Source organism: Lontra canadensis, unplaced genomic scaffold, assembly GCF_010015895.1.
Source record: "Lontra canadensis isolate GAN:19392208 unplaced genomic scaffold, GSC_riverotter_1.0 scaffold88, whole genome shotgun sequence".
In the NCBI taxonomy this organism is placed as follows: Eukaryota; Metazoa; Chordata; class Mammalia; order Carnivora; family Mustelidae; genus Lontra; species Lontra canadensis.
The window spans coordinates 5,613,037-5,636,801 of NW_022631082.1; the positions used below are offsets into that span (position 1 = coordinate 5,613,037).

At 52.7% G+C, this 23,765-nt stretch overlaps 1 protein-coding gene across 9 annotated transcripts in view; it reads left to right on the forward strand.

Annotated features, from left to right (window-relative positions):
- DNM2 (dynamin 2) overlaps window positions 1-23,765 on the forward strand; it is an 82,654-nt gene that overhangs the window by 10,604 nt on the left and 48,285 nt on the right. For all 9 annotated transcript variants that reach the window (XM_032884013.1, XM_032884015.1, XM_032884016.1 and 6 more), the window contains exon 2: window positions 17,938-18,011. In XM_032884013.1, coding sequence (XP_032739904.1) covers window positions 17,938-18,011 — 74 coding nt within the window. The remainder of the gene's footprint in view (window positions 1-17,937; window positions 18,012-23,765) is intronic.

Consider the following 23,765-nt stretch of genomic DNA (forward strand, 5'->3'; position numbering starts at 1 on the left):
GAGTGCCAGGGTTCTCTAAATCAGGATTGGGGGACTGCGACCAGAGACAGGGAGCCACCCACTCAGCCTGAGGGAGCCTTCCTGTGGTTTGAGTCGGCTCGTCTTGTCTTGCAACACTGAGTTCCCCTCGTCTGGGGGGAAGCCGTTCTGACGGAAGTCCAGCCTCTGGCGTCTGTCCTGCTGACACCTGCCACCGGCGCTGCCAGGCCTCGGTCACCGGAAGGGGGGCCTCCGGGCGCGCAGCTGGCCAAGGAGGGAGGCTCCCCCCGGAACACGCTGCCAGCACCAGCAGAACATGACACATTGGCTTGAGTTTTCAGTTCTCTTCAAGTTTAAGATTTATTTGTTCGTTGTGAGGTAAGAGTCATTCCTTTAGGACGCACCCGGAGTAAGGCAGAGGTTCCTGCGGCCCGTTCCCCCCAGTGCCATTAGAAGCCCATGTTTCCTGCCAGAATGTGTCCGCCTCAAGCCAAATTCCCGCTCTTCACTGTCTGGAGGAGTTTTTGCCTTTGTTTTGCTTGTAATACATTTTTTATATTGGAACAATTTTAGATTGACCAAATTAAGAAGAACAAGTCTGTTGTTTGGTTTTTTTTTTAATGATTTTATTTACTTGGGTGGGAGAGAGAGAGAGAGAACGAGTGGGGGGAGGGGCAGTAGGAGAAGCAGACTGTGCTGAGTGGGGAGCCGACCTGGGGCTCGATCCCAGGATCTTGTGATCGTGACCTGAGCCAAAGCTGGACGCTTAGCTGACTGAGCCAGTCAGGCGCCCCGAAAATAAACAAGTTTTTTTTTTTAAGATTTTATTTATTTATTTGACAGAGAAAGAAGGAACACAATGGGGGGAGTGGGAGAAGGAGAAGCAGGTTTCCCGCCGAGCGGGGAGCCTGATGTGGGGGTCCTGGGATCACAACCCGAGCCAAAGGCAGGCGCCCAATGATTGAGCCACCCAGGTGCCCCGAAAATAAGCTAGTTTTAAGTTTAAAGGAGCAAAGACAGTAGCAAGAGCGCCCATGTAGCCACTGCCCCATGGTACGTGGGTTCCTCAAACTGAGAAATGAACCTTGGTAGGTTGTTATCATTAAGGAAAGCCAGATTTACTGCAGATTTCCCCAGCTTTCCCCACTGTGTCCTTTTTCTGTCCCAGGACCCCAGCCGGGATGCCACGCTGCAGGCCAGTCGTCCCTCCTCCAGAGTCTCTGCTGGTCTGTGACCGCACCACCCTCTTTGCTTGGTTTTCATGCCTTTGGCATTTGATAGAATGTCCTTCAGTTTGGGTTTTTCTGGTATTTCCATGATGAGATGGGGGGTTCCAGGTTTGGGGAGAAGAACACAGAGGTAAGGAGCCCTTCCCTCCACATCCTGTCGGGTTCATCACCCATGACAGGTCTTCCCGTGGGTGATGCTGACCTTGATCTCTTGGTCAAGGCGGTGTCTGTCAGCTTTCCCCGCAGTGGTTCACTCTTTTTCTCCTTTTCATACACCATCCTTTGGAAGCCTCAAAGGTGGTTCTTGATGGCTTAAATCGGTAGTATGTTCAGTATGGCACCAAGTTCCAAAATTCCAGAATGGTTGGAGAGGGAGGCCTTGCTCCCTTTCTGCCCCTGCAGCCAGTGCCCTTACAGCTCACTGCCCTGCTCCCCGGGGGCGTGTGCCCGCCCGGGCTCCGGACCGACAGAAGCAAACGTGTGTGTGTTGGTTCTCCCTTCCCCCTGCACAGCTTTACAGCCTGGTCGGAGCGGTGAGCTTGTTACTGGACAGTGTTTCTTGGAGATCTCCCCGCATCGCCACAAAGAGCGCCTGCTCGCCCCTCGGCTTGTTTCCCACCCTCCAGGTATCATTTACATAGAGTCAACGCACCGTTTTTAGCATAAAGTTGTTTTGACAGACAAGCAGGCTTGTGTCACCACCAGCACGATCAACAGACAGAACACCTGCAGTGCCCCCCAGGAGTCCCCCTGTGCCCTTTTGTGGTCTCCCCCTCCCCACCCTGTGCACCTGGCACTTGAGGATGAGGATGGGCTCTCCACACTGTGGTCTTGCCTTTTCCAGAATCTTATGTAAATGAGCCCACGCGGCTTCTGAGTCCACCATGTCTCCCTCTGTGTAGCACGCTGGAGAACCATCCGGGCTGAAGGCAACTGCCCTTCGGTCCTTTTTCTTGCTGGGGGGCTATTTCATGGTGTGGCTGGGCCACGGTCTGCTGACCTGTTCACCCTCTGAAGGCCAGTGCATTGTCTCCAGTTCTCGGCGACGGTGAATAATGCTGCGGGAAACACGTGTGCTCCTGGCTCTGTGTGGCTCATGAGTCAGGTACATTTTGAGTTAATTTATGTAGGACTTAGGAGATACAGATGGAGGTTAAGATTCTTTTGCATATGAGTGTCCAATTGTGTCAGTACTCACTTCCTTCCTTCCTTCTTTCTTCCTCTTTTTCTCTCTTTCTTTTCCTCTCCCTCCCTCCCTTACTTGTTCTCTTCTGGCTCTACTAGGCTCCTCACTGTTCCTCAAAGCTGTGAAACAGGGTCCTACCTCAGGACCTTTGCATATCTGCTCTTCCTCTGCCTTGAAAGCCCATTCCTTGAGATAACCTGATGGATCACTTGTCACCTCCACCTGTGGTCAGGTCTCCTCCTCTACAGGCCCTGCCTGGCCCCACTGCTAAAACGCCTCCGTCTTGTTACCCCATCTTCTTGCCCTGCTTGTTTTTTCTTGGAAGCCCTCGTCACTCCCTGTCATGGTTCTACCCATTTACTTGGTTTATTGTCCATCTCCACCCAGTAGAAGGTTGGTGCCCTGCTGCCAGGGCCTTGCTCTTGGGGGTGCCCCTGCCCTTTGTATGGTGCCCAGGGCATATTAGTTGTTTTAGAATGCCCTCTCCTCCTCGTAAACGAGCCGTGCGTCTCAGTTGCTAACAGGTACTCCCTCAGCAAAGGCAGCTGGCCTGCTGCGGGCCCCACTCCGACCTGGGCTGCCCCTCTGCTGTCGCCACTTGGCATCAGGCACCCACTGGGCAGGCATGCCACCAGGAGACGGAGGCTGTGACTAAGATCAGGGTCATGGAGGGGATAAGGCTGGAGGAGGGCAGGATGAGGCTAGGCCACAGTCAGAGGCCCGGGCCTTTCTGGGAGGGTTTGTGTGGGCTGGCAGTGGTTTTTATCCTTTTTTTTTTTTTTTTTTAAGATTTATTTATTTATTTGAAAGGAGAGAGCGAGCGAGCGAGCAGCAGGAGGGGCTGTTCCACCAACTGAGCCACCTAGGCCCCCAGCAGTGTTTTTTATAGATGATGGACTTGCTTCCTTCTTGGTACTTGGGTTGCTCTCCTGCTTTTTGTTTTATTTTTTTAAATTAATTATTTATTTATTTGACAAACAGAGATCACAAGTAGGCAGAGAGGCAGGCGGGGGGGGGGGAAGCAGGCTCCCCTCTGAGCAGAGAGCCTGATGGGGGGCTCGATCCCAGGACTCTGGAATCATGACCTGAGCTGAAGGTAGAGGCTTTAACCCACTGAGCCACCCAGGCGCCCCGTGACTCTTTTTTTTTTAAAGATTTTATTTATTTACTTGTGAGAGAGAAAGAATGAGAGAGAGCATGAGAGGCAAGAATGTCAGAGGGAGAAGCAGGCTCCCCGAGGAGCAGAGAGCCCAATGTGGGACTCGATCCTGGGACTCTGGGATCATGACCTGAGCCCAAGGCAGTTGGTTAACCAACTGAGCCACCCAGGTGTCCTTTTGTTTGAAGATTTTGCTTATTTATTTCTCAGAGAGAGAGAGAATGAGTGAGCACAAACGGGGAGTGGCAGAGGCAGAGGGAGAAGCAGGCTCCCCGCTGAGCAGAGAGCCTGATGTGGGGCTCAATCCCAGGACTCCAGGATCATGACCCAAACTGCAAGCAGATGCTTCACTGACTGAGCCACCCAGGTGTCCCGAGCATGCAACTCTTGATCTTGAGTTGTGAGTTTGAGCCCCGCGTTGGGTGTAGTAAGACTTTACTTAAAAAGTAAAGTCTTAAGATAAAGTGTACTGTCAGGTGATTTTTAGCATCTTCATGGAGTTGTGTGGCGATCACCACTGTCTAATTTCAGAACCTTTTCATGTTCCCAAAAGAAACTTTCCTCACCAGCAGTCACTCCCCACTCCCCCCCGCCCACCAACTCCCAACCACTAATTTGCTTTCTATGAATTTGCCTGCTCTGGACGTTTTGTACTGATGGAATCATACACAATGTGGTTTTTGTGTCTGGCTCCTTGCACTTTGTACTGTGTGTTCAAGGTTCATCTTTGCTATTGCATGAATCAAAACTCCAGTCCTTTTCATGGCTGAATAATATTCCACGACACAGATTATGACCCCTTGTGTTTACCTGTTCCTCAGCTGACAAACATTTGGGTCATTTCTACTTTTTGGCCATCAGGAATAGCGCTGCTGTGAACATTTTTGTACAGGTTTTCGTGTGCACATGTGTTCATTTCTTTTGAGTCTCTTTGTAGGACTGGAATTGTTGAACCATGTGGTAATCCTTTTTTTTTTTTTTTTTTTTTTTAGATTTTATTTATATATTTGACAGGCAGAGATTAACAAGTAGGCAGAGAGGCAGGCAGAGAGAGAGAGGAGGAAGCAGGCTCCCTGCCAAGCAGAGAGCCCGATGTGGGGCTCGATCCCAGGACCCTGGGATCATGACCCGAGCCGAAGGCAGAGGCCTTAACCCACTGAACCTCCCAGGCGCCCCCCATGTGGTAATCCTTATGGTCAACTTAAACCTTGAGAAACTTCCAGTTTTCCCTGGTGGCTGTCCCATTTTACCGTGGACCAGCACTGTAGGAGGGTTTCGATTTCTCCACATCTTTGTCGACACTTGTTATTATCTGTCTTTTTGAATTTAGCTTTGAAGTGGGTATGAAGTGGTATTTTGCTCTGTTTTTAAATTTTCATTTCCCAATGACTGATGAATTTTCATGTGCTTAATGACCATTTTTCTACCTTCTTTGTAGACATGTCAATTCAAACCCTTTGTCCTTTTTTAAATTGGGTTTTTTGTCTATTGTTGGTTTATAAAAGTTCTTTATATCTTGTATCAAGACCAATCTCTTATGAGCTATGTGATTTGCAAATACCTTCTCCCATTGAGTTGTCTTTTTACTTTCTTGATAGCGTCCTTAGAAGAAGACAAATTTTGGGGCGCCTGGGTGACTCAATGGCCTCTGCTTTCGGCTCAGGTCATGATCCCAGAGTCCTGGGATCAAGCCCTGCAGCAGGCTCTCTGCTCAGCAGGAAGCCTGCTTCCCCTTCTCTCTGTCTGCCTCTCTGCCTACTTATGATCTCTCTCTCTGTCAAATAAATAAATAAAATTAAATTTAAAAAAAAAGAAGAAGACAAATTTTATTTTGATGAAATCCCATCCCTGTATTGTTCTTTTGTCACTTAACAGTTTTGGTGTCGGATCTGAGAAACTGTTGTTCAATCCATGAGGGTCATGAAGATTTAGTCCTGTATTTTCTTTTATAAATTTTTTTTCCCATATTTTTTGCCACCTGAGTCTAAGACTCCCATGCTTCCTAAACTGGTAATGGAGCAGGTTAGAGTGACATAAGGGCACCTGTCAACCTCAAGAAAAATTCCGAGCAGTGAGATACACTGTAAAACACCACAATGTCCCAGCCCAGTGCCACACCCCACTCAGGTATTAATTTGGCTGTGAGAAACCCAAGGCTTATCTGAAGAAATGGTATCCTTAAGTTTCAGATAATTGAGCAGTCCACCTTTTGGGTACGACGGTGGTCACAGAACCTGTAGATCTTAAAAAAAAAAAGTCAAAATCCTACGAAAACAACCTAAAATTACACTGGTTGTTATGGGGAATGTTTCAGTTAGATAAAGTCATTTTAAGAAGTGCACTTGAAAGCAAGCATTGCCAAATTGAACGAACAGAATTGGATGCCTATTTTTTTTTTTCATCCCCTGTTCCCCGCGCGCACACACACACACACACACACACCCCCGCCCACCTCTGGCAACTACTGTTCTCTGTATCTGAGTTTGGCAGGTTTTTCTGTTTGTCTCTTTGTTTAAGATTTCACATATAAGACAGATCAGACAGCGATTTTCTTTCTCTGTCTTACTTCACTTGGCATAATGCCGTCAGGATCCCTCCCTGTTGTCAAAAATAGCAAGATTTCATTTTTTTAATGACTGAATAATATTCCAGTGTGTGTACATATACCACAATTCACAGTTTCTTTATCCATTCATCTGTTGATGGACATGTAGGTTATTTCCATATCTTAGTTATTGTAAATACTCTTGTTATATTTTCTTTTAACTATGTTATAGTTTTCAGACTTACCATTGAGGTCTGTGATCCATTCTGAGTCAATTTTTATATATCTTGTGAGGTAGGAGTTCAACTTCATTCTTTTGCATGTGGCTGTCCGGTAGACCCAGTACTCTTCATTGAAAAGATTTATTTATTCATTTATTTATTTTAAAAGATTTTATTTATTTATTTGAGAGAGAGAGAAAGGGAGAAGCAGGCTCCCAGGGAGCCTGATGTGGGGCTCGATCCCAGGACCATGAAATCATGACTTGAGCCATCCAGGTGCCCCTGTTGGAAAGATTTAGATCTATTTGGGGAGTACTGCCATCTTAGCAATATTAAGTTTTCTAGTCTGTAAACACTGGATGTCTTTTCACTTATTTAGGTTTTTGTGTTGTTGTTTTTGCTGGATTCTGTAGCGGTTTCTACAGACACGATCATGTCATCTTTGAATAGTTTGCTTCTTCCTTTGGATGTACTTTTTTTTTTTTTCCTGTCTTATTGCCTTGGCTAGAACCTCCAGACAATACTGAGTAGAAGTGAGAGTGGAGGGGCACCTGGATGGCTCAGTGGGCTAAAGCCTCTGCCTTAGGCTCAGGTCATGATCTCAGGGTCTTGGGATCAAGCCCCACATCCGGCTCTCTGCTCAGCGGGGAGTCTGCTTCCCCTCTTCTCTCTCTGCCTGCCTCTCTGCCTACTTGTGATCTCTGTCTGTCAAATAAATAAATAAAATCTTTAAAAAGAAAAAAAAAAAAGAAGTGGGAGTGGATATCCTTGTCTTGTTCTTGATCTTAGAGGGAAAGCTTTAAGTGCTTTACCATTAGTAGGATGTTAGCAGTAGGTTTTGTGTAAATGCCCTCTATCAGGTTGAGATAAATTCCCTTCTGTTCCTAGTTTGTTGAGTGGTTTTATCGTGAAAGGGTGTTGGATTTTATCAAATGCCTTTTCTGCATCTGTTGAGATCATGGTATAGTTTTGTTGTTTACTCTTCATACAGTGTGTTGCATTGATTGATTTTGCATTTTGGGACGGTTCCGGCATTCCTGTGATAAATCTTACTTGGCTCCGGTACGTAATCCTTTTTATATGTTGTGGGATTAGGCTTACCCCTATTTGTTTTGAGGATTTTTCTGGTCTATATTCGTAAGAAATATTAGTCTGTTTTCTTGTCATGTTTTTGTCTAGCTTTGGTCTCAGGATAATCCTGGCCTCATAGGACCAGTTAGGAAGTGTTCCTTCCTCTTTTATTTTTTGGCAGAGGTTGTGAAGGCTCTGTTAAAACTTCTTCCCGCCCCCCCACAAAAGATTTTATTTATTTATTTATTTGACACAGAGAGAGAGAGCACAAGTAGGCAGAGAGGCAGGCAGAGAGAGGGGAAGCAGGCTCCCTGTGGAGCGGAGAGCCCGATGCAGGGCCCGATCCCAGGACCCTGGGATCATGACCTGAGCCGAAGGCAGAGGCTTTAACCCACTGAGCCACCCAGGAGCCCCTTAAATTTTTCTTTTTTTAAAAATTTCTAAATGTTAAAGCTTTATTGAGGTATAATTGGTATAGAACAACCTGTATAGTCTGTATGTCTGTCTTTTTTAAATTTTAAGTAACTTATTTAAAAAATTTTAAAGGTTTTATTTATTTCAGAGGAAGAGAGAGAGAGTGGGAGAGAGCACAAGTGGGGGAGACAGGCTGAGGGAGAGGGAGAAGCAGGCTCCCTGCTGAGCAGGGAGCCCGATGTGGGACTCGAGACCCGGACCCTGGGATCATGACCTGAGCCAAAGGCAGACGCTTAACCCGCTGAGCCACCCAGGTGCCCTATTTTTTATTTTCTTTTTTAAGATTTTATTGTATTTTATTTTATTTACTTTAAAGATTTATTTACTTGAGAGAGAGTGAGTGAGAGAGGGGGAGAGAGAATGCACAGGAGCCAGGGGAGGGGCAGAGAAGCAGACTCCCCCACTGAACAGGAAGCCCGATGCAGGACTTGATCCCAGGACCCTAGGATCATCACCTGAGCCAAAAGCAGACACTTAACTGCCTGAGCCATCCAGGTGCCCTGAAGATTTTATTTTTTTAAGTGATATCTACACCCAGTATGGAGCTGGAACTCACAACCCCGATTAAGAATCACATGCTCTCCCATTTTTTTTTTTTTTAAGATTTATTTATTAGCAAGTGTGGGGGAGAGGCAGAAGGAGAGAGAGGATCTCAAGCAGACTGCCCACTGAGCAGGGAAACCCAGTGTGGGGCTCCAGGTCACAACACATGAGATCATGACCTGAGCTAAAACCAGGAGTCAGACACACCCACTGACTGAGCCACCCAGCATCCTCCTGTTCTTTTTTTTTTTTCCTAAATATAAGTACCTTGGGACGCCTAGGTGGCTGACTCCGTAAAGTGTCTGCCTTTGGCCCAGGTCATGGTCCTTGGGTCTTGGGATCAAGTCCCCCATTGGCTCCTTGCTCAGCGGGAGCCAGCTTCTCCCTCTGACTGCCCTGCCTGCTGCTGCCCCTGCTTGTGCCCTCCACCCCCGCCACTCTCTCTCTGATAAAGAAAATAAATAAAATCTTAAAAAACATACATAGGTGCCTACATCTGTAAATTTTCCTCTGCATACTGCTTTTACTGAAGCCTGTCTAAGTTTTGGCCTATATGTTGTGCTTTCATTTTCATTCATCTCAGAGTATTTTTAATTTCCATTACGTTTCTGTCTTTGACTCCCTCGTTGTTCAGGAGTGTGTTGTTATTAATTTCCACGTACTTGTGAATTTCCCCAAATTTCCTTCTGTTACTGATTTCTCATTCCATCCCACGGTGGCCAAAGAACATACTTTGTGTGTTTTTTTTTCAGTCCCTTGACATTTATGAGTCTTGTTTTATGGCCTAACCTTCATACAGCCTAACCTGGAGAATGTTCCATGTGCCCTTGATAAGAATGTGTGTTCTGCCAGTGTTCTCTGCAGGCCTGGTAGATCTCATTGGTTTATGCTGGCGTCGATGTGTTCTGTTTCCTCGTTGATCTTTTGCCCGGTGTTCTGTCCGTGATTGAGGACGGGGTATTGACATCTCCCTGCGACTGCTGTTGACTTGCCTGTTTCCCTGGTCTCATGCTCTCTTTGCTTCTGCTTGCTTGGCCTCAGTCCAGCCCAGCCCAGCCCAACTCAGTCCACTTGTTCTCCTGCATGAGCTTTTAGTTCCCCCCTCCAGACCGGGCCTTGGGGTGAGGCGACAGGCCTGTGCGTCTGCTGTGCCCAGGGCTGATCCCTGGAAGGGGATTGCTGGGTCGGAGTGGGAGCTGACTTAGAATCATCTTGCCAGGCCTGCCAGGAAAGACTGTGCCAGGGTCCTTCTTGAGGTGCCAAGGAAGGTCTCCCTGTCTGCCATCTCCCTCATCAACCATTCTGGTGCGATAGGGCCCTAGATGTGCCAGGCACCGGGCTTCATGTGACTTGTCCTAATCCTGCTGACAGCCTGACGGGGAGGGCGGGGTTACCATCCCCATCTTCCAGATGGAGAAACCGAGAACTGGGCAAGGGAAGGCCCTTGTTCAGGTCTCAACCACAAGGCTGTGGCTGAGCTGTCCAGCTGCAGCCTCTGTGCTCTCCACTGTCAGGATCTCCCTGGCCATCCCGTCTTCATAGTTCAGCTTTGTTTCCAGTGTGGTGACCAGGGTGGTGAATGAAGCCTGTTGGTTGGTGCGTCACTGGTTGGCATTGGTGGGGAGGGATTGCTGTTAGCTGAGGTGGCTTTGACCTAGGTGTGACCGAAACTTTCTAGGTTCAGTTTCTTCATCTGAGAAGTGGGGTTGGTGAGTGCCCCTGTGGAGGCGGGACAGAGACTCCTGTGTACAGAGCGTAGCTTTGTGCTGTGTTGTGTGCAGCCTGGAGATGCTAGCCCCTCTTACGTGCGCTTCTCAGCCCCTGTCAAGTGCCAGGCGCCCTGCTGGGTGCAGGGGAGCAGGCCGTGAACAAAGCAGATGGTTTAGAATGGGGACCAGTACGCAGGAAGGAAGCATGGAGAGGGGACAGAGCCCAGCCTGGCTAAGTGCTCAGGGGACCTCTCCCTGCAGGTGCCATCCAGCCAGTGTCCGAAGAAAGAGTGGAGGGCTCTGTGGGGGCATCTGGAGGCAAAGGAGCCCAGAAGGAGACTGAAGTCGGATGTCCGTGGGGCCCGGAGGTGGGAGCTGGGGGAGCCAGCAGAGAATGGCAGGGAGGTGATGGGGCACTAGTGTTGGGCCTTGTGGGCTGCAGGAAGGACGTTGGTTTTGTCCCAGGTTTGCTGGAAGCCACTGGTGGGTTTTAAGCATGTGGGCAGCGTGATCTGACTTATGGTTTGCAAAGCTCTCCCTGGCTGCCGGGCTGGGAACACACGGGGCAGGGCAAGGGTGGGACACAGAGGGCTGGGGAGCTGGCACCCAGGGGACTCAGCCTAAGGGGTTTGGGACCAAGCAGAGGACGGGGATATCTTCGGGTGTGTTGAAGACAGATGGGCTGTTGCGGTGAGAAAGGCGTGGCCAGAGAAAGGGTGGTAAGGCCATCCTGTCTTGTGTGACACCCTCTGTCTGGAAGACATCTGGGAGAGGCTCTGGGGAGGACGCACACCCATTCTCCTACTTGAAGAAGGAGCCTGCAAGGAGGATGGTTCTGGGATGCTGGGAGTGTGGTGGGGCACTGCCTGGCTTTCCTTTTCTCTTTACCAGCAGCCTCCCTCTGGCTCAGTTGGGCCCCCCCGTGCGGTGACATGCGCAGAACTAGGGATCCATGTGTGGCCAGCCAGGCCCTAGAGATGCAGTGGGGACTCACTGACGCTCCAGCACCTGCACTGTCTTCTCCTGTCCCTGCCACACCCCACTTTATAGACGAGGAGGCTAGGCCCAGGATGTGAGTGAACTTGTTGCCAAGGTCACACAGCTGGCATGCAGCTGGGATGGCTGCGTCACCCAGGCCTTCTGTGGCAGGGTGAGCAGTGAGGATGCTCAGGTGACCCCCAGGAGGGCAGACTCAAGAGCTTGGGTCCCCAAATGCCAGTGGTTTTTCTGTCAACTGTGAAAATTCTTCTTGGCCAACGGGTTGCTTTGGTGCTTCTCAGTACAACTGAAAAGTTAAAAATTAATATATACCTATCTTTAAAGATTTTATTTATTTTTGAGAGAGAGAGTGAACAAGCAGGGGGAGCAGCAGAGGGAGAAGGAGAAGCAGGCTCCCCACTGAGCAAGGAGCCCAATGTGGGGCTTGATCCTAGAATCCCGGGACCATGACCTGAGCCAAAAGCAGATAAATACTTACCGAGCCACCTAGGCGCCCCCAGAATTAATGTTTACCTGTTACAAAAGTTGTAAAAAAAAGTCATGGAAGACCGAAATTCAAGTCAAGTTGGAAACTTAAAGTTTTTCCACTTGCCTTCCATACGTGACTTCCATCAAAGGCTCTGTGTCCCCTCCAAGTTTGTTGTCCCCATACAGGCAGGAATGTGCACAGGCATTAAAAGAAGTTTGGAGGACACAGTCAGTTCTGTGCATCACACTTTGCTTTCGGCATTGTGGCCTGGATTGCGTCTTGGGCCAGCTCCAGGATTGATTTAGCCAGTGCCATGCCGATGGACATCTAGGTGGTTAACAGATTTCACTCTGGAAAGCACTGCCACAGGGAGAGGCCATCCTTTTTTCTTTTAAGATTTTATTTATTTGACAGAGATCACAAGTAGGCAGAAAGGCAGGCGGGGGGTGGGGGAAGGAGGCTCCCCATTGAGCAGAGAGCCCAATGCAGGGCTCGATCCCAGGACCCTAAGACCATGACCTGAACCGAAGGCAGAGGCTTAACCCACTGAGCCACCCAGGTGCCCTGGGAGAGGCCATCCTTGCAGACCCATAGAGGAGATTGAAAACAGGGTGATGTGGGGTGGGGGTGTCAGCAAGGGACAGTTAAGACTCTCAAAAGAGTTGCCTTCTGAATTGAGTTCTGAGTGACCAGAGGAAGCCAAGATTGTGGAAAGGCTCAGAGGAGATGGTCATTCCAGGCAGGTGATGAGTACGTGCAAAGGTCCTGCAGCAAAATTAGATTTGGCCTGTCTGCTGTACCTTGACCAGCAGTGTGGTTGAGGGAGTGAGTGAGGGTGGCGGTGAGGGTAGGGAGGTGATAGGGCAATTGCTCAGGGCCTTGGAGGCCATCAGGAGCCCTTTGGAGCCAAGGAGGGTCATGGTCAGATTCATATCGTGTCCAGTTTTCCCTTGATTGTATAGGGCAAATGGTTTCTTTTGGGTAACATGGTAAGAACTTTGCAAACCCCTCCAACTACCATCTGAGGCAAGTGACATTATCTCCACTTTACAAATGAGGAAACTGAGGCACAGAAAGGTGACCAGACCTGGGTGCCTGGGTGGCTCAGTTGGTTAAGTGACTGCCTTCGGCTCAGGTGGTGATCCTGGAGTCCTGGGATCGAGTCCCGCATGGGCCTCCCTGCCCAGCGGGGAGTCTGCTTCTCCCTCTGATCCTCCCCCCTCTCCTGCTCTCTCTCTCTTTCTCATTCTCTCCCTCTCAAATAAATAAATAAAATCTTAAAAAAAATAAATAAAGGTGACCAGAACTGCACAGATAGTCCAGAAAAGAATTGGGAGTGCCTGGATTGATTCCAGCTGGGGTCTGAGAGGCCCAAGAGCCATGGCTGCTCGTCTCCATGGGCCACTTCTTCTTCTGGCCTGGCCTCCAGATGAGACCTTGGAGCAGGTGACCCCATGGCCGAGAGCCAAGGGTGGGGCAGGTTCTGGAACCTCAGGATTGCTGAGCAGGGAGGAGGCTGCTTGGGATTTGTGAAGGGGAGGCACCTGGAGTGGGATTGGCAAAGGCAACAGCACTGCCCACCCCCCATCTGAGCCTCAGTCTCATTGGACAGTGGCACATTTGGTCCCGCATCCCACAGACATTGGTCACCTGCCTCATGCCTGGCTCGCTGTTGAGAGCTGAGGAGAGGGTGGGAGGGAAGGGACAGACCACCGCTGTATGGACAAATGAGTAAATTGGAAGGTGCCAGTCATGAGAAGAATTGAGAATTAAACCGATGGCATATAACAGAGCAGGACCTCATAATCAGGGGTGCCGAGCAGTGGGTGCAGAATAGGTAGTTTAGCCGGGAGTTGCTAGTTGGCCCTGTGGATGTTGCAGGGAGAGAGTTTGAGGCTGAGGGAGTAGCCAGTGCAAAGGCCCTGAGGCAGGAACCCACCTTTTTTGGGGGGACATGTCAGAGAACAGTATAGCGGGAGCTGAGTGAGTGAGGGACAGGGCTGGGATGGTGACTGGCAGGTTGTGCAGGGCCTTGTGGGCCTCAGAGAGGACTTGGGGTTTTACCCCGAGGGAGGTAGGAGCCTTGGGAAGCCTCTGAGCAGAGGGGGGCATGCTCTGACGTGGCATCCACAGGCATCCTGTGGGCACTCTGGGGGTGAGGGCGGGTAGCTGGAGAGTAGCCAGAGAGGCAGCAGCTGCACGGGTCCGGGCAAGCACGGATGGCTTGCGTGATGGCCTTGGATGTGCAGAGAAGGGGGCGGGTTCATGCTCACTGCGCAGGTGGAGCCAGAGGGGGCTTGCTGCGGGGCGGGGCGGGCGGTGACGGCTGGACGGAGCTCTGGGTCTGCAGTCTCAGTCAGCCTGCCTGCCCCTTGCTGTGACCCCAAAGATACACTGGCACCTGCCTGGGGCCACTGAGTGTGGGCTGGGCTCTGGGTGACCAGTGGTTACTGTTGGATGGCATCCAGATGGGTGGTAATGAGGCAGGCACTGGGTGGGGACCGTGGGGCATGTGGACTGGATGGTGAGGCCCCAGAGGCCGAGCGGTGAACTCTGCCTTTGTTCTAGGAGAACCACAGCGGAGGCCCTGGGGGGCATGAGGGTGATGGGGGGGGGGGTCTGCCTCATTGATATCCCGCTTGTGTTCCCATCACAGCTCTGCTCCTTCCTCACTGAGTTGCCTGGGCACGCCCTGAAACTCTGAGCCTTAGTTTGCCTACCTGGCCCTAGTATCATTCTTTTGGTGTTGCCAGAGGGTTTGCTGAGATGTTGGCAGAGATGGGCTTAGAGCTGGGCTGGGGGACAGCCAGTGCTCCCCATCTGGGCTCTTGTCAGCCTGAGAGAGTGAGTTGGGTACAAACAGGTCCCTCGAGCATGGGCCTCCTGCTGAGGGCTCTTCCCGTGGCTGGTGCTGTGCTGAGGTCTCCTGGTCACACTGAGGCTTTGAGTGACCCCGACGAGGATATGGTGATGAGGAAGGGATCCCAGCCTCTGGTACTTGCTGAGGCTCCTGCCATCATGCTGCCCAGGTGAGGGGTGACCTGGGCGCTTGCCAGCTCTGACTCATCCTCTGCTGGCTTATCTGTTTGTTTTCCCTCCCCCGGAAGGCCTCCACCTGCCCACTTGTCAGCCTGGGTTTTAAGCCTCCATTGTTCCCTCAGGCAGGCAACCCCGCCCATGTGGGGGGCTGGAAGCCAAGGGTTCCTGGTGGGATCTTAGGCTCTGTTCAAACAACAGTAAATAAACAGCTGGGGCTTCTGATCTGCCCCCTGGTGCCACCTCCTGTTGTGCCTTCCCCTCCCTGCTGGGCTTTGAATCCAGGCTGTCTGGATCCAGAGCCCATATTCCTCCGGGCCACTCGCCAAACATTTAATGAGCACCTGCTCTACACCAGGCACTGTTTTAGGTGCTGGAGATCCAATAGTGACCAGGCCAGGTGAAGTCATGTGCCGTCACAGGACTGGACTTCTGTTGAAGACCACGTTGTGGGAGTGAGAACGGGTATATGTTTGGGAAGGAGGGGTGCAGCCCACTGCATCTGCCCACCTGTGGGTACGGACTACGTGAGGGGAGGGGTTTCTTAGCGGAGGGAGCAGTGCCTGCAGAGGCTGGAAACCAGAAGTACGGAAATTGCAGGGGTGGGATGGGGGTGGTGGGATGGGCAGGTAGAGGACCCTGTGAAATGTGGGATGGATCGAGTGACTTCTTCAGGAGGGAGGCTTGGATCCCTGGTCTTTGCTTTAGAGCAAACCCGGGAGGAACCCGGGAGGAGGATCCTGGGGCCAGGCCCAGGCCTGGTTTTCTTCCCAGGGGAAGGAAGCCCCAAGAGAGCTCCCACTGCCGCGTGTAAGAAAACCCTCTGGGTGGGCCTCGGGGCACAGCCGGACAGGCCCCTCCTCACCGAGACTCTTGGGAATTTCTGGGGAGCTGCTCTTGTGGGGGGACTGTCCCAGCTGCGGGTGGTGTTGCTGCTCTTTCCACTCAGGAGTCTGAGAACTGGAAACAGTCGGAGGAGTCCTGGGGCTCCTGGTGCTCCTGGGCTGGTGTGCGAGGCCCTGTGCGCCTGCCCAGCCTCATCCTTCAGCCTTCTCCCCCTCGGTCCTCGCCTCCTCTGTCCAGGCTGCAGCTCCAGTCATCCTTCCCACTCCCCACCAAGTCCCAGCCCCAGAAGGCTGCCTCAGCTGCATGTGCCCAGAGCGCTCAGGGCTCTCTCGGGCGGCGTGCTGGTCCTCGTGTTCTGCTGAAGCTCTCATTGTCTGTTGTCCGTCGGGTTACCATTGTGCTCATGGTGCCTGGCCCCCCAGCCACGCCCAGAACAGTCACAGGACAGCGTGTGCCTATACCAGTGGCCGAAGGCTAGGCCCGGGCTGGGGAGATGCCAGAGGCTTTTGAGTCAGATGTGCGGGCCCAGAGGCCAGGTGAACTGGAGTCAGAGGCCAGACCCCATGAATTTCAGTTCACAGTCCCACCACTCCCTGACGCCTAGTGACCTTGTTTTTTGTTTTTTTCTTTTTTAAATAAATGCATACACTCAGGAAACCACCGGACAGATCAAGATAGAGGATGTTGTCATCCCAGAAAGTTCCTCGTGCCCCTTCTAATCAGTTCTCCAAAGGGAACCAACTGCTCTGATTTCTATCTCCAGAGACGAGTTCTGCCTGTTCAGGCCCACCCTCTGACTCAGCAGGAGAAATGGGGGTGTGTGTCTACGAGAGGCACGTGTGCAAATGTTCACAGCAGCTGTATTTGTAATGCCCCCGAACTGGAAAGACCCCAGATGTCCCGTTAGTGAGAGAGCGGATAAGCAAACTGTGTCCCATCCATGCCACCGAACATGGGTCAGCAGGGGAAAAGGATCCTGAGTCGCTCACACACGCAGCGCGGGTGGGATGTGTTCCCATGTTTCTGTATGGTTCCATCACGGACCCGTTAGGTTGCGTCGAAGAGGCAGAGTGGGAGATGATTCTGGCAAAAGACGCACACACTGTCACTGCTGCTGTCGCTGATTCTGTGTTGGAGGGCCTGCGCTGATGGAGGACGCCGTGTCTCTGATATGCGGGGGGTCTCCCGTCCCTGCCTCTCAGGTCTTTGCCTCTGAGCCAGGGGGCCAGGGGGCCTGGGGCTAGGGCCAAGGCCATGTGTGGTGCTTGAGGTTAACAGCCACCGGTGGGCCTGCCCTGCCTGGGGAGAGCCTGGCATCTGCCTCGAAGTGGCTTTGCTCTCCTGGAGACACTGGGCTGCCCCCTCTGGTGAGGGTCTTGGTGAGAGCTGACCTTAGGTACTGGTGAGCTGGGGGCCTCCTCGCTGTTGCCCTGCCCTGCCGTTCCGCAGCCCTGCATGTGGCTCATTTCTTGTTTCTGCTTCTCTGAGGGGCCTTCTCTGACCATCCCAGGGGGATGCCCCGTACCACTTGGCCTGTGTCCTGCCCAGATTGCAGATGACCTAAACATTTATCTAGGCACACTCCCTGTTTGAAATTCTCTGAACCTAGAACCTTTCTCCATTTTTATATGAGACAACACAAGAATCCTCTGCATGGCTTTAATGATCTCTGAAAGTCCCCCTTCTACTCCAGTGCCCCCCTGGATCCCTGCTCTTTGACTTTCCTTTCTCACTGGTCCAGAGTGCCTTCTGGTCGCCCTACTTGGCATGCATCCACATTGCTAGTGTAAGCAGGTGTGGGTGGTGCCTATTTCTGTAGTGAAATACACAGGATACATTTTTTATTTCACTGTTTTATTGAGCGATTGTTTCTGTATTAGGAAATCTACCCGTTTCAAATGCAGTGATATTTTTAGTAAATTTACAGTAAATATTAGTAAGTTGACCACCACAGTCAAGTTTTAGAACGTGTCCAGCATCCCAGAAATCTCCCTCCTTGTTTCCCACCCCTGGGCAAGCACTGATCTACTTCCTGCCTATACTGATTGGTGTTTTGGGGATGTGAAACATCATATTTTGTCATCAACTACTTTTGTTTCATCTTTCTATCATACATATGGCATTATATCAATGTATAACGTGCACATCGGAAATGTACAGATTTCTTTGAAGTGTGGGGGACGTTGTTCAAATATCTGTCCATGAAAGAGCTCTGGGCAGGCTGGGGCTGGAGCGCTGGCAGCCAGAGGGACGCGGTACCACTCATCAGCAGCCTTCATTCCAGTCCCTTCTCTGCCCCTTGTGGCTTCGCGACCCTCCGAGGTCAGAGCGTTTCCCAGTGCCGGGCTAGGACTGGTGTCTTTGCCGATGTTGCCCCACTCGCAAGACTGGATTGCCCCACATCTGTGGTCACACTTCCTGCCTTGCAAGCCAGCCATGTGAGTAACTTCTGTCCTTTTCCCCTCCCACAGGGACTTCCTTCCCCGAGGTTCAGGAATCGTCACCCGGCGACCTCTCATTCTGCAGCTCATCTTCTCAAAAACAGGTACAGTGGGACAGCTCGCCGCTGCAGCAGGAAATGAGTGTGGACGCGGCGCCCAGCAGGAGTGAGGGGGCTGATGGCGGCGTCCAGGGTCTTGGGCTGTCATTTGGGCTTGAATTCATGGTCTCCACGTGGGTAGCATAGTTGAAGCACAGTTCGGTGAACACCCATGCCTCATATCCTCCATTGTGACCAGGCCGCTAGTCACCACGTTTGCTGGCTACACTGTGGATAACACATTTTCGCTGAACGCTTTCAAAATCAGTAGCAGACACGTCAACCCAGAATACTTCAGTGAGCCTCCCCTTGCACTAAGGACACCTTCCTGCAGTCATAGAGCCTCACCCAAGGAAAGTCATCATTTCTGCCTGGTATCTGATGCCCAGGCCATACTCACGTTGCCAGTTGTCCCCCGAGATATCTCCCCTGGCTAGTTTTCCAGCTGCTCTGATCAGTCCCCTCCTACACTCCGTTGTCCCGTCTCCTCTTTTCCTTAGAGCAGCATCACCACTGTGTCTGTTTTGATGACGATGTTGGCTTTGGGGAGAGGCCCATCCACTGAATATAGAATGGCGGGTGTAGATTTTTTTTCTGTCTTCGCCTGGGTGGCCCCGTTTATTTCTGTTCTTTCCACACAAGTCTGGCATGAGGTGGGCATGTCTTCCAGCATAAAACCTGCTGAGGTCTTCTTGGAAAGCGCCTCGGGTCAGAAGCTAGAAGGGGACTGGGGAGCTCTCGGGGGCATGGCCTTGCCTCCCTCCAGAGCCCCCTCCAGAGCCCCGAGTGGCTTCCGTGCCTGGAATATTGGCCTTGGTTGGGTCAGTGTTCAGAGGGCGCCAGGCTCACCGCACGGCCAGGTTAGACACACCCGTGCCAGGAAGGCAGCTGACACACCCCCATTTTACCGGTAACCTGAAGCTTAACCAGGCCACCTGCCTTTACATGGGGCTCCCCACACAGGATGGGCATCACTCAGTCAGATCTCAGCCCCTCCCCTGTGTGGTGCCCCAGTCACGTGCTCTCATTTTCATCCTCTGACTCCGCCCAGTCCACCTGCGAGGGGGCGTGACTCCAGTGAGAGGCCGTAGCCGATTGGCCCTCACTTCTTCCCTGTGAGCCTTGCCGTGTCATAGGCCACAGGCGAGCCAGTAAGTGTCCAATCAGCTGGGCCAAGACTGTCGGTAGCAGAGCCGTGGCTTTCTGATGGCAGTGCGTCGGAGAGTCACAGAAGGCTTGGCCCAGTGGGTTTCCGCTTTCCATTCAGCAGGTTGATAGCGGGCGGGGGTGGGAGGGGGCTGATCATATGCATTTTTAATGAGTTCCCAGCTGATGCTGATGGGCTTGCTTCTGGCCCAGGGCCACACAGGGGAAAGCCTCTGCCCTGGTGGGTCGGCCCTGGGAGCAAAGACTGCCTGGGTTCAGACAGTGACTCTGCAGCGTACTGGCCTCATGGCCCCTGGGGAGGGACGGCTGCTCACGATGTGTTTCCTGTCTGGACAGCGAAGATAATAGCGCTGACTTTGTTGGTTGCCATGAAGACCACGTTATTCAATACGTCCAACCCGCAGCAAGGTGCCTGGCCCACTCCGGGTCCTCCCTGTGCGTTGCTGAGGCGGGGGCTGCGGTTTTGGCCTGCTGGGAGAACAGGTCTGCTGGCTTTCTGCACTGGAAGGTGGCAGGCTCTGTTATGGCGGGAGGGCTCCCCCATCATCTCCATGGTGGCTGTCACCAGCTGTGGTCCACTGTGCACTTAGTGCATGCCACAGGCTGCTCCAGGCCCAGGGCACAGCAGTGACAGGACCAAGGCTGCTGCCACCACCCGCCACCTACCCACCTGGCATTCCCATTGGTGCCAGGGGACAGAAGCAGGAGACTGGGGGGCGACAGGCAGGCCTGCCCCCCCCCAGATTGGAGTGTGTATGGAGAGGGGAGAGTGACTAACTTCATCCTAGAGGGTGGGGCATCCTGGGGCTTTTCCGAAGAAGTGATGTCGGAGCCAAGGCTGACAGGTGTGCTGGGTGTCAGGGAAGGGGGAGCTCTCCTTCCAGCGGATAGTGGCAGATGTGAAGAGCGCTGAAGGCAGAAACTCAGAGGGTGCACATCAGCCTCGTGCCTGACCTGGACTAACACTGGGGTCTCCGTTCCCGTCATCCCTACTTTACAGAGGAGGGAACCGGAGCTTCCAGAGATGAAGCCACTTGCCCAAGAGCACACAGGAGGGTCATCGTGAGAGCCCAGCCCTAAAACCACTTGGTGGGGTGCACCCTTAGGCCCATGTGTCACTTGTCCAGATCCTGTGGCTGCTGGAGGGAGACACCACAGGAGCCCGGCCAGGGCAGGGGACTGGAAGAGGTGGGAGTGGTGCCTGGGGGCAGGTGGGGACAGGGTGGCGGCTGTGGAGATAGAATTGTGGTCGCATCCTGTTGGGCTGGTGGTGGAGGTGGGAAGCAAGGCCCCGGTGTCCCGTGTGGTAGTGGCCCTTGCTGTGCCCCAGCACACGTACTCCTTCCTCCTTCTCCACCTGACTGTGGCATCTCCGGTCTTGTTGCTGCTAGCGGATGCGTGACCATTCCAAGCTGGACTTCTGCCGGATGCCAGGGAGACAGCAGACGGGATGCCATGGCCAGGCTGCGAGGCAGCAGGACTGGGGGTGTGGGAGAGTATATTGGCCGTTAGATTGATTTTGGGCCAGGGGCCCAGGGAGAATGTTCTGGGCAGGGGCTACAGCATGTGTGAAGCTGTGAAGGGAGGCTGCGGGGAGAGTCAGGAGGCAGGTGACATGGCCTGGCAGTCTGGTGAAGGATTAGACATGAGAGCCCAAAGAGCACATGGGTAGGGTAAGACCGGCTCAGCCCACTGGCTGCCCTGTGGAAGGAGGACAGGCAGAGAGGCCAGGGAGAGGGTAGCCTCGAACCAGGCAAGAGGTGATGAGGTCTGGCCCAGGGCAGTGCTGTGAGGGTGAGGGGCAGTCTAGAGTGACCTAGAGGTGGGGGGTCCAGGGCAATGAACAGCAGAGGTGCCCTAGCTGGGTGGGAGGCGGGACATCCCACTAATAAAAGGGAGGAGGCTAAGCGTAGTGGGGGACATGGTTATTGGTGGAGGGCCCTCTAGGGGCTACGTGGGGCTGCATCGCTTCTAGAGAGTAGACTTTTGTCCAGCTGACTCTGGAGAGCAGGACTCTGGAGCACACACTACCCCTAGTATCTGGGGCCTGGGGCAAGTGGCTTCCCTCTCTCTGCCTCAGCTTCCTCATCTGTAAAATGGGGTGATAGCGGTACCTCCCTTGTGGCCCTGGCTTTGGTGTGGTGCCGCCTCCTGTGGGGTCAGTCTGGCATCCCATGATGTGGCTCTGCCAGGGGCCTTTGTCCTCTTGATGCCTGTGACACCCAGTGATGCCTGCCTTCTGGTCCACACTGCTCTTAGTGAGCTGTTACTTTTAATCTGCTTAGATTAAAAATTCCCTAAGACCGCATGGGGCACCTGGCTGGCTTAGTAGAGCATGCAGTTCTTGATCTTGGGGTTATAAGTTTGAGCCCCACATTGGGTGTAGAGATTACTTAAAATCTTTATAAAATAATACCTAAAACCACAGCCACCAGGAAGTTTGATGGTCCATGTGTGAACCCTGCTTCTCCCTAGGCACCACCCCTTGGCCTGGAAAATCCCTGGGTGGTGGGGACTGTTCTTGCCTGGAATGTGGCCTGCTGAGCCCTTGACCTTGGCTCCAGAGAGGGGATGGCAGGGCTTGGCTCCCCGCTTCCTTCTCAAAGCCTTCTGACCCCAACAGGGCCTTGCTGGCCCCTGGGACCTCGCCGCCTCCTGGTCCCTAGCTGCAGCCACCACCTTCCCTCCGTGCTCATCATCTTCTAGGTCAGCTCGTTCATTCACGCCTCTAGGCCTTTGCCCTCACTGCGCCCCCTCCCTGGAACACCCTGCCCACCTTCCTCGTCCTCCTCTCCTGAGAGCCCAGTGCCCCCACCCCCCATCCCATCCCTGCTACCTGAGTTCCTCAGCACCATGTACCTAGTAACCTCATCCTATTCTTACATTCTCTTTATGATTTCTCCCCCCACCCCCGAATCCTGATGTGCTTTGTCCGCAGCTTTCTCCGGTGCCCAGCACCCTGACCCCCTGTGGGCTGCTGCCGTGCCTCTTCTCTGCCCGTGTAGGGCGGGCGGCATTATCAACAGCTCTTTCTCTGGCACCTTTCCCCGGGAGCCTGGCCCTGGCGGGGCCTTTTCTGTAAAGCCGGTAGACTCTATAGCACTCAGGGCAAGGGCCTTGTGTCCTGATGAGGAAACAGAGCCAGGAGCTGGTGCGAGCCAGGCAGGGACTGGCCAGAATGCCAGCTGGGCTGGGGCTGTCACTTTCTCTGGTGTATGTGACGTTTTTCCCACACTACCAAGCAGTTCTCCAGTTCACAGTGGACATGGACTGCGTGGCCCACAGTTGCCTCCGTTCCGACACTGCCTGCCTGTCTGGAGATGGTGTCAGACACCCCAGGGTAAGAGCTCAGGGCCACCAGACTGTCGCCCTTTGCGCCCACCGCGGGTCCAGGATGGCCCCTGAGCTCCTTACTGCCCGGCTGCAGATCTGAGGTTCCCAGGGCCCGTCCTCAGGCTCAGTGCATTTGCTGGAGCGGCTCACAGAGCTTAGGGAAACCGTTCACTTCCTAGATCGGTGGTTAACGTTAAAAGGATAGAACTCGGGAGCAATCAGAGGGAAGAGGGGCATAGGGCAGGGTGTGGGGAAGGGGCGCCCCTCTCCCAGCACCAACTCGTGCTCTCCACCTGGGAAGCTTTCTGAGCCCCGACCTTTTGGGATTTTTATGAGGCCTCATTACACAGGCATGACTGATTAAATCACTAGCTACTGGCGATTGATTCAACCTCCAGCCCTCTCGAGGTGGGGGTGGGAAGGGAGGGGCTCAAAGTTCCTCTAATCACATAAATTGGTCCCCCTGGCAAGCAGCTCCCATCCTTAAGTGCTTTCCAGAAGTCTCCTCATTAGCATAAACTGATGTGTGGTTGAAACGGGCTTATTAGAAATGTTAAGACCCCTTCATTGCTTTTATCACTTAGGGCTTTCCAAGGATTTTAGGAGCTCTTGTGTCAAAAATGGAGGGAAGAAATACAAATATGTATTTCTTACTATAAATCACGATAGGACACCCTCCCAGTGGCATGTGTCCTAGCATGGGAGGTCTGCGTGACTTGTCCCGAATCAGAGGGAGCCTGAGAACCAAGCAGGCTTGGGGGTGCCACATGCTTTGCCTCTTCTCGATTGGCCAAAGCCTCTGCAGAGTTCCTCTTGTTCGGACCCGTTTGATCAGACTCAGGGTCTCCTGAGTATATCTGAGTCCCCAGGTGTGTCTTCCCACCGCGGGTGAGCATGCCTGTCGTCGCCCAGTTAGGGGAAGCCGGACCCCATCTCCTGCTGCCAGGAGTCAGCTTGGTGTTCCTCTCCTCGCTGGACTGAGAACGCGGAAGGGATGGGAAATGTCCATGAAGACCCGGGCAGGGCGCCTCCATGCAAAGTCCCGAGATACCGGCGCCCCTGGGTGGCTCAGGTGGTTTAAGTGTTTGATTGACTCTTGATTTCTGCTCATTGTGATCTCAGGATCGTGGGATCGATCTCCTAGTTAGGCTTCCCGCTGGAGTCCGCTTGGGATTCTTCCTCGCCTTCATCCGATACCAACCCCCCTCCCGCCCCACCCTTGGGCCCAAGTGCGAATGTGCGCTCTCTCTCTCTCTCCCC